The 9,918-nt window shown below is 40.2% G+C and overlaps 1 protein-coding gene across 1 annotated transcript in view; it reads right to left on the reverse strand.

Moving 5' to 3' along the window:
* ACOD1 (aconitate decarboxylase 1) overlaps positions 1–1,486 on the reverse strand; it is a 9,866-nt gene extending 8,380 nt beyond the window's left edge. The window contains exons 1-2 of the mRNA XM_018565382.1: positions 1,433–1,486; positions 822–983 (exon numbers count right to left, since the gene is read on the reverse strand). Of these exons, the coding sequence (XP_018420884.1) occupies positions 822–983; positions 1,433–1,447 (177 nt within the window). The 5' untranslated portion in view covers positions 1,448–1,486. The remainder of the gene's footprint in view (positions 1–821; positions 984–1,432) is intronic.
* Between the last annotated feature and the right edge of the window lie 8,432 nt (positions 1,487–9,918).

Genomic DNA, 9,918 nt, shown 5'->3' on the forward strand with positions numbered 1-9,918 from the left:
TATATATATATATATATATACACATACAGTATACAGTGTATATGCAAATTAAAAGCTGAACACAAATTTTTTTTAAATAAAATTGACCTAAAAACATTATGGGACTCATGTATAAAACTTCCACCCGCCTATATGTGACTACATTCATCAGCACCATTTGGGGTGCCAGTGCTGTGCGAACAACTTCTGTCTGGCTTTACATTGGGTGGAAGTCTTATACATGGAGCCCCAAATATTCCCTTGCATGCAATGTACAGAACAGTGTCAGGTTAGCTCTGAAGTAGTCTGTGCTGTGAAAAATATATGACCGACACTTCCAAGCAGCATTTATATTGCCTACTTTGTGTAGACAAGTATATATTATAAACATATAGTTCAATAGGGCTTAGGAACAAATGTACACAATTTAGGAGACGTTATATAACTATTAATAGCAGATTTTCAGAGGGAATTAAATATTTCTCCAAACTTTTAATTACAATGACTATTATTGATATGAAGCTGGTAATTTGGTACCACAGGCTTAACCCCACAGGCAACCTTCCATTAGAATAAAACAATTTAACGAAACAAGGACCAACTAACAAAGTGTAATAACCAATAGCAAAGAACCAGAATTCATCCTTCACTGGTCTGAAAAGCCCCATAAATGTCAGCGATCATTTATATGTTTGTCTAATTTGCATTTATGCACATTTTGTAAGGTTGAAAGTTGAAGGAATCCATATTTAATAGTGCTACATGCCATTATGTTTGCTTAAGAAGGCCTATACATCTCACATATAAAATGGCCTACACCTCTGAACAGGTAAAATGCTTACCTTGCTGAATAGCAATGCCTTATGGAAAACCTCTGTTGTAGTTCCAATCAATCCAACACCCAAAGTGTCTAAAATCATTCTCTTGCTTCTCTGAATGACTAGTTCTGTGAGGTTATTTACAGTTTGGCCATGGATCATGCCAGCAAAACTTCCCGTTACTGTCTAAAAATGCAGATGAATCAACATGTCACTAAGGTACACATTTTCATATGATAGCAGCTTATACTACTTAGTAAAAAATCAGTTAGCAGAAGTAACTTATCATAACAAAACCTTTCGTAATACATATTATTATAAATGGACATAGACTGAAAATATGATTTTGCACACACACAGTGGGATATTCAGGACCAGCTAGTTTTTTTCCTTAGTGGCCAGTCAACTTTTCCCCCCTGATTTGATGTGTTCAGGGGGGAGGTAGCCAAATTCTCCAAAAACTTTTTTCACAATGATAAAATTTAGATTAGCTAGGATAAAATATTAAAACTTGCATACTTAAACAAATAAGCAATGAAAATGTAGAATACAGAATGTAAATTAAAACAGTAGAAATATTTAAAAAAAAGTCCGTTCTTTTCATGCTCAGCGGCAGAGAGAAGTCAGCACAGTACCTTGGTGGCAAACATCCTTCCTCTTAGAATCGGCCTGCAGTGGGAATTTCTTGGTCTAATGCCTTATTTCTTCAGATACCATCATTTTATAGTGTGCAGCAACTCAAACTATCTTCCCCTTACCTCTCCTACTTCCCCTTTTTATGGCTGGGTTTTCCAATTTACATAATATTCAACATCCCGGTCAGATTTATAAAGTTAGAAAAAAATCCACCACAGAAGTTACACATTCAGCACATGTGCATGCATATCGACAAACAGAGATAGATAGATAGATAGAGAGATAGATAGATAGATAGATAGATAGATAGATAGATAGATAGATAGATAGATAGATAGATAGATAGATAGATAGATAGATTCAACCGTTGTCCAGATAGTAATTCATTAAAAAATTAAATGGGCAAAGTAATTGAGCCACTTGCCGAATTTTTCACTAAAAAAAGTGCTGTTAAATTTACCTATGCAGTCTGGTCCCCCCTGCACTGTATGGGTAAAATGCTTGTTTGGCTAAGAGGGAAAGGAATAATACAGTAGTTATATTATTGCTAACTCCCCTGGCAACTGGCATTGTCTGATGCTCTCGAGATCTGGACTGACCCTCGCCAGCCTTATGTACAATGTAGGACTGCTGGTCTTATGTATAATGTAGGACTTCAGCCCACTCGGTGGGGACGTGAAACAGATTTGGGGACCAGTTGCATGAAGCGAAGGAAGCCTGTGACAGTGAGGACTAATGTAAGTATTTTTTCTTATTCCCCTCCCTGCTAGCCAAAACCCATACACTGTAAGAGGGACACCGCTGCATAGGTGAATTTAACACCAACCAGGAGTGGGAAGATACCAGGTGCTTCACAGTGAAAAGGATTTCCTCTTTCTTTCTCCACTATAAGGACATACTTCTCCAGTGGTGGAATCGCTCCCCAGTGGTATCAACAAAATTTCAGCAGATGGAGACAAAAGGTGGACACTGCATAATGCACTCCATGAATTGTATAGAGTTTAATATAAAACATATATCCTCGAGGGAGGAGCTTGGGATTTAACTGAAAAGACTGCAGTGTTGCTACATGTAATAGGAGAGTGTTACCTCTTTGAAAACTGATTTTACCATCTATGTTTGTAAGTACATTTGTATATTAAATGCTATACAATTCATGGAGTGTACTCTTTTGTCTCCATCTGCTGAAATGTTGTTGATACCACTGGGGAGCGATTCCACCACTAGAGAAGTATGTCCCCTTATAGTGGAGAAAGAAAGAGGAAATCTTTTTCACTGAGGAAACACCTGCTAACTTCCCACCTGAGATTGAAAAGGGAAGTGGCTTTTTCAGACCTTTATAACATCAACGTGATTTAAGAGCCTTTGAACGTGGGATGATTGTTGGCGCTCGGAGCCATGGAGCGAGTATCAGCAAAACAGCAGAATTCGTTAAATGTTCAAGAGCAGCTGTTGTTAAAGTATTTAAAGACTGGAATGTCAGCCGAAAATCTGGGTCTGAACGTGCGAATTGTGGCCGTCAGCGACTAGTCAATGTTAGGGCAGAACGAAGAGTGGCAAGCCTGGTACAAGACAACAGAAGGGCAACAGTGCAGTGTCCTCGCATCACCTTTCAACATCTCGTGGAATCATGAGGCGGCCCAACGAAGTCATCTCGTGGCCCAACGAAGTACTGATGGGGTGGTCATAATAATCTGGCCACTCAGTGTATATACAGTATATTGCATCTAGATATAGAACACATTTGAGAGTGCGGCACATTACATTTATAATATTGATATTATTTTGGCTTCTCCCTGGAACTAGTGCTTGCTTCTTTTTAAGACCGAGTACGAGTAGCGATACTTTTGATCAAGTACTCGCAGATACCAATTACCGATACTTTTTCTTAAAGGGACAGGTCATATTTTTTCTAAAGCAATACAAACTAATACTTTAAGGTCACTTTCTTAATATTATGATTCATGAGATGACGAGGGAGCATGACGCAGGCTTCCCGGCCAATCAGAATGCTGGGTGCTGCGTCATTACACGGCGCCTGGCTTCCGGATTTGCTAGCTTCCTGACCAATCGGGAAGCCGGGCAGCACGTCATTGCACGCTACCCGGCTTCCTGATTGGCCGGGAAGTCGGCTCCATGCTCTCGCATCACAAGTGATGAGAGAGCATGGAGCCATTTCCTGGCCAATCAGGAAACCGGGCAGCGTGTAATGATGCGTTGCCCGGCTTCCTGATACAGGAAGTACTCGTGCTAGGTATCGGAGCATTTGGGCGAGTACGAGTACTCACCCAAATACTCGGTATCGGCACCGATACCGATACTAGTATCGGTATCGGTGCATCCCTACCATTAGCCCATAGCAATTAATCAGAATTTATCTTGTCTGGTCTGAAATCAGCCGTATGCATTCAGATGATTTTCAACTGCATGTCTAGAGCACAGTTGCTCTTAAATAGAATCCACAATCCCAGTTGTCTACCAGCTGTGTATCCTCTTATGTTATATTCAAAATGTTATTCATTCAGAACTTTTCTGGTGTCTGTTTTGAAAACCTATAAGGTAATAGTCAGATATTGGCTTTCCTTTATAGTAGCAACTTACAGGGTGGGAATCTTTGAACAGCAATCCAACAGCAAAAAAAATTTATGTATGAACACAAGCTTGGCCTCACAATTATAATTTCGGCAAATGACTGAAGGCATTATCCTTGTATCCGTGCCGGATTTTCCCTTTTGTCCAGTTTCCATATCAGAAAACCAGGCGCTCATTAGACCCTGTGCCTCTGGCACACCCACGTTCCTTGTGCAGACATCCTGCCCCTGGTTCCCTGCGTTTAGTGGATGCTGCGTCCAATCACTCTCTAAGACCTGCGTTCCAGGCCTGTTCCTGGTTTTAGACTGCTACGCAAAACCACGATCCCTAGTGGCCCAGTTCGCAGACGATGGCACATATTATATAGTTACATAGTTGGTAAGGTTAAAAAAACACACAGGTCCATCCCGTTTAGTGTGTGTGTGTGTGTGTGTGTGTATGAGTTATTGAGAATTCCCATATTCCCATACCCCTATATATTGTGTTCACCGAGGAAGGTTCTAAAGGTTATTTGAATGTATCCATGCTTTGAGCTGATACCAATACCTGGAGACATGTAACATCTTATTCTTTCCATCATATACATATCCATCTTCCTGTTATAACTACCTTTGATCATACTTTTCATATGCAGTTTAGATTTGTACCCTAAATTATGTGTGAACCCAGTTAATAAAACCTCATGTAAGTTTTAAAGTGTCTATGAACACAAAAACAAAAATGTAATATACATTGTTGAGATGCCTGCATTAATTTTCTTTAGGATTTATTAAAACTGGTATTCTACAAATAACACACTTCCTGTCTCTGGGTGGCTAGGCTCACTTCTCCACTGTATCTATGGAGGGAGCCATCGCTAGACTACTACTATGTAGGCCTTTGTTTAACTCCGTCGCATGGGAAATGGGGAGATATATCGTTTTTTACTAATAAGTTAGCAATATAAATAAATAGCTTTATTAAGAAACAATGGTGAACCACCTATAGCCAACATTTTCACGTGTCATCAGCTGTTCAGCTTCCACCCGTACCATTCACCACAGGAGTAGAGCATCACAAAAATGAATACATCAACAATTTGAATAGAAACCACTCTGAGCCAAGTGTAGCAGTCAGGTATGTACCAACTCAACTGAGCTTAGCGTCAACCAGCAGCAGTAGTTCACTACAGCAGCAGAACATCACATCTGTACAGATGTATTTTTGTCCCATCATCATCACCATCCCAACAGCTTCAGGATAGTGTGGATACCATGGACATCATGATTAAACATGTATCTATAGCCAAAGCTTTTTTTTCATTTGGGTAGAGTAGGGAATGGTTAAAACTCCTGCAAGTTTATTTTTTACCAACTGTGTTCAGTTGAAAATACTTCCCTTCACTTCCTGTCCAGGAAATGGAATAGGAAGTGAGAGGATATCTCTCCAAAAAGAGATGGTTCTGGAAATCTGGAATGCAGTGCATTGCGTTTTTACAGCAATTTTACCGTGATCTTCATGTTCAGGAGATTTTTTTTAAGCTTAAAATGGGCTTTCTGGTGCATTCCAGTGTGTTTGTATGTGTTTCCATGCGTTCCAGTGCATTACAGATCAGACAAAATGAGACATACAGTATTTATCTGGTCTGGTCTGGAAGGACTGTGCTGGTGTGAACAGAGGCCAGAAATAACATAGGGATACATTAGGATGCATTTTGGGTCTGGAAACAATCTGGTCTGGCCTGGAGATGATCTGGATGTGATGTGAATTGAGGAACCAGACGAAATGCGCATAGTGTGTGCCACTGTCGGCACCCTTTCAGTCGCCATCTCTCGATCAGCTAATCGAAGTAGTTGGCCTGAAAATATACGATAGGATCATACGATAGGAGCCGGCAGCCAATGAGCTGCCCGCTCCCGTCGGGTAGTTTGACAGTGGCCACCGGCAAGAAGCGGGATTCCTCGATCGACACACTCTTACATGTTGATGGAGGAATCTGCTCTATTGTTATTTATAGATAAGTGTATGGCCAGCTTTAGACTCTTAGACAGTTGTCACTGGAATAAGTGCCTCCATTGAATCATTTCCCCTCTCACCCTGTTCTGCTGAAAACGGTTACATTTTGGATTTCCCATTACTTTTTGTCTTGGTCATAACAATCATAACGTAAAAAAGAGGGCATAAATCCACCCAACTGAGAGACATAAAACAATAAAACCCTGACAGAGGTTCTAACCCTTCCTCGCTGTATTCAATTTTTATTTAAAAAAAGCTGTCTGTATGTAATCTGTAATGGAAGGAATCATGGGGGCTACTTTTGCTGGTCTCCTTCTGAAGATGCTGGCTATGTCTTCAATACTTTTTGGGTCACAGATCTGGATCAGGTTCTGTAATCAAGAGTCAGGATTCCTTATCTCTATGCTTGTTCAAGGTCAGTGACAAAAAAACGTTGAGGCCAGTACAACAGCGTGACAGGCAGGCAGCTGATGTACTGAAACGTAGAGGTCTGCGACAGGTTATTAGATGTAGTCATTTAACACTGATCGTTTTGCAATAGTACCCATCAGATCTGACGATTTGTCTAGGTCATTAGACAGACAACTATGAAACTTCCAGTTTCTTAAACCATTTACTGCAAATTGCCACAACTGACTTCTACTCCATTTCACGTTGCACAGTCAGTTTGTGTATGGGAAATTTCACAACCTTTTTACTCACGTCTATGTACCCAGAAGGACGGTCATTAACAGAAATTAGTATCCAGTTTTGATAAATGTAATTCCTAAGATTATGTAATTGTTATAAGGATAAAGTTTCCTTGAAGTACAGGCATACCTATTTTTATTCACTAATAATCCAATCTGTGTAAGCATTTCTAACAACATACTGGCTGTTGTAGGAGATGCAGAATAACCATTCTCAATCTATGGAGTCAGTCAAAGAGGTGCTACAACCTCCTGAAAAATTGCTACAAGATTCTTTCCTTTTTCATAACATAAAGTAATGATCATGTCTGAAAAATAGGAAAGACTGAGCTGGTATCTGGAGGTAAGAATATAGTTGATAGTTTTCATTTAAATCTGTCATTTATACTGCATTTGGCTGATATACAGTGCGGATCAGACCTTACAAATGATTGCATTCCATAACATCACGCTTGACAGTTGACAGTTCTACTAGAGTAAGTTTATGTCACCTGCTGGTTTTGGCTGGATTTGCCTCGTCCTAGCGGCACGCTAGGACAAGGATCATTTAAATCCAGCCAAAACGTTTTTACTTTGTTTTGGATAAAGCAGAGAAAATGTTGAGTGTCTGTCAGGTTTTTATTGTCTTCTGTATTCCTATTGGGGAGATTTACCCTCACTTTTTGTCAAAACGCAATGCAATGGAAACATACAAATAGGTAGACATCACCTCCTCAGCTACTCCATGAGGCCATCTTAAAAAATGTTGTACCTAACTACCTAACCTTTTTCTTTTTTGTTTTCCTGGCAGAGGACCATCTGCTAGAAATAAGTCTTAGTTCCCTATGATAAATGCATGGCTGTTGCAAGTCACTGATGTCTGGGTATCATACATGCTCCAGTGTATAGTCTTTGAGAGCCTGCCAAAGAGGGATCCCTGTTTGACTGCTTCTCATGGACTATACACTGGAGCTCACATGCAGGCTAGGTTATGCCCTTAGGGACTCTTTTGCCATTTGTGTTTTCTCTTCTTGGTCTCCTTGTGCATGGTTTAGCTGCGGAGCACACACCGTGCATTCCATGTCTATGTGTGCTGTGTGACCAACAGCCATGTTGCATAAGGGTAAGGACATGTTTTTATCAATGGAGCCTGTAGGTACACAAATGTTCTTGCCTTGAGCAACAATGCTACTCTTCCCCACAAAAAATACATAAAAAAAAAAAAAGCCTGGAATTAGGCTGCAGTGCTATCTACATCAATTTAAACATTGCAAATTAACTTTAGTTGAAGTGTATGTCCAGGCATTACTCAAATGTATCTCCAAACTTGCCTTTCCCCCTCTAGTCTAGAGCATGTCCCAGCATTTTTCTTTGACTTTGTTCCTGTAGTGGGAAACAGCTTTTATTTGTCACTGTGACACTATTACCAGTGTGTGGGAAGGCTCTTGAGAGTAAGGCATTGTTTTGTTAGGAAACAATTCAATGTAAGCATATGGAGTGGGGCAGATAGAGGTTGAGGACATGTGGAGTTCTGTTCTGAACAGGCATTGTGTTGTCAGCCCAGATAGGAAGTTGGGTGTGCAAAGGACTTCTGGAAGATCAACAGGTATTTTTCTATACTTGCAGGTATAAAATGTGCATGCATTGAATATATGTACTGAATATTTTGTTTATATTTTGCCCTGATATGCACTTTCATCATAATGTAAAAGATGATTAAAATGTTGTTTAACAAACAAGATACTGCAGTAGTTTCTTCACAATTATATCATTTTTTGGGGGTGGAAGGTTAGAAAAAAAAATGCAGCTGCTTCTCCATCTAAAAAATCTTCTCCTCACTGCCCACCTCACAGTCCCTGGATATTACAGTCAGTGGTGCCAAGTAGGCTGCTTGAGAGAAGTGTGAGAGCAGTTACTGTAAAAAGTTCTGAACCGGGCCTCCTCTACTCTCTCCACCATTCACAGTTCCTATTACTATAATCCTACAATGCACCGAGTTCTGTGAATGGACGGTGAAAATAGTAAGCTCTCACGGGCAGGGTCCACCTTACCATCTTGTCTTGATTTGTATTGTAACTGTAATGTCTTCCTTATATTGTAAAGCACTGCACAAACTGTTGGTGCTATATAAATTCTGTATAATAATAATTATTATTATAATTCTGTCATTCAACTGCTCCTCCTCCATTCACTGAATTCATTGCATTTTGAGGTCATAGTACAGCAAACTCCCTGTTATCCGGCATCCACGGGATTGGTAGATTCTGGATAAATTTAGTTTCTGGTTGCTTGAGAGTCAATATTAAAAATAGGTCTAACTAATCCCATACCCCATACTATACCATATCATAACATAAAGTCTGTATTGAATTCATATTAATATGGAAATGCAGTAATGAAAAGCAAATTAGGACAAATAGACACACTTAAGACAAATAGACACACTATCATTTCCAGGATAATATATGCTGCAGATCAGCAGAACAGTGAGTACACAGGGGATTTTTTTTTCTGGTTAGATGAGAGTTCCGGTTAGTTGAAACTGTCACATGTCGGCTCTATTGATCGGGAAGTGAGCAGAAACATACCGCCGCTCACTGACTTCCCAAACATCTCCCTGCAGAGAGTGGTGACTGTCAGTCACTGATCTCCACATGGATTCTCCCCCTCCACTCTCCAATTCTCCAGTGCTGACTGGAGGGACGGACGGGCGGACATAGCTGGCTCTGCCTCTAGATAGGCAGAGCCCGCTGTCAATCAGCCAGTGAAGTAGATCTCAACAGTATTGTTGGAATCCGTCCTGGCTGCAGCGCTCTCAGCATATAGCGGGCAATAGCTTGTTTGGCATATTTCCTTTCATGACCCTAAAGTGAACTATGTGAAAAAAGGTTACCCCATAGTTCTCTTTTAAATACAAGCCGAAAACCCATCGACACAGGCCCTTAAAGTGTTAATTTGAACAATGAGACAAGCTTAATCTTTAATATTTGAAATGTACATCCTTACTTGGTGTTATGGGGAAGCCGCGTTCTGATGCAGCACTGAACTGAGTTATTTGGAAAAGCAAGCTGAGATCAGCATTCTAATTATTAATGTGACTGAGCTGAAATGGGACCTGCAGTGATTAGAATAGTGGGCGGGATACTTTGATTACATAACTAATGCCTAAACATTTCAGTGGAAGGAAAGAATGTGAAGTAAATGTGAACTGTATGATGTGATAGACCCCT

Source organism: Nanorana parkeri, unplaced genomic scaffold (assembly GCF_000935625.1).
Source record: "Nanorana parkeri isolate BGI_ZX_2015 unplaced genomic scaffold, ASM93562v1 scaffold838, whole genome shotgun sequence".
NCBI lineage: Eukaryota > Metazoa > Chordata > Amphibia > Anura > Dicroglossidae > Nanorana > Nanorana parkeri.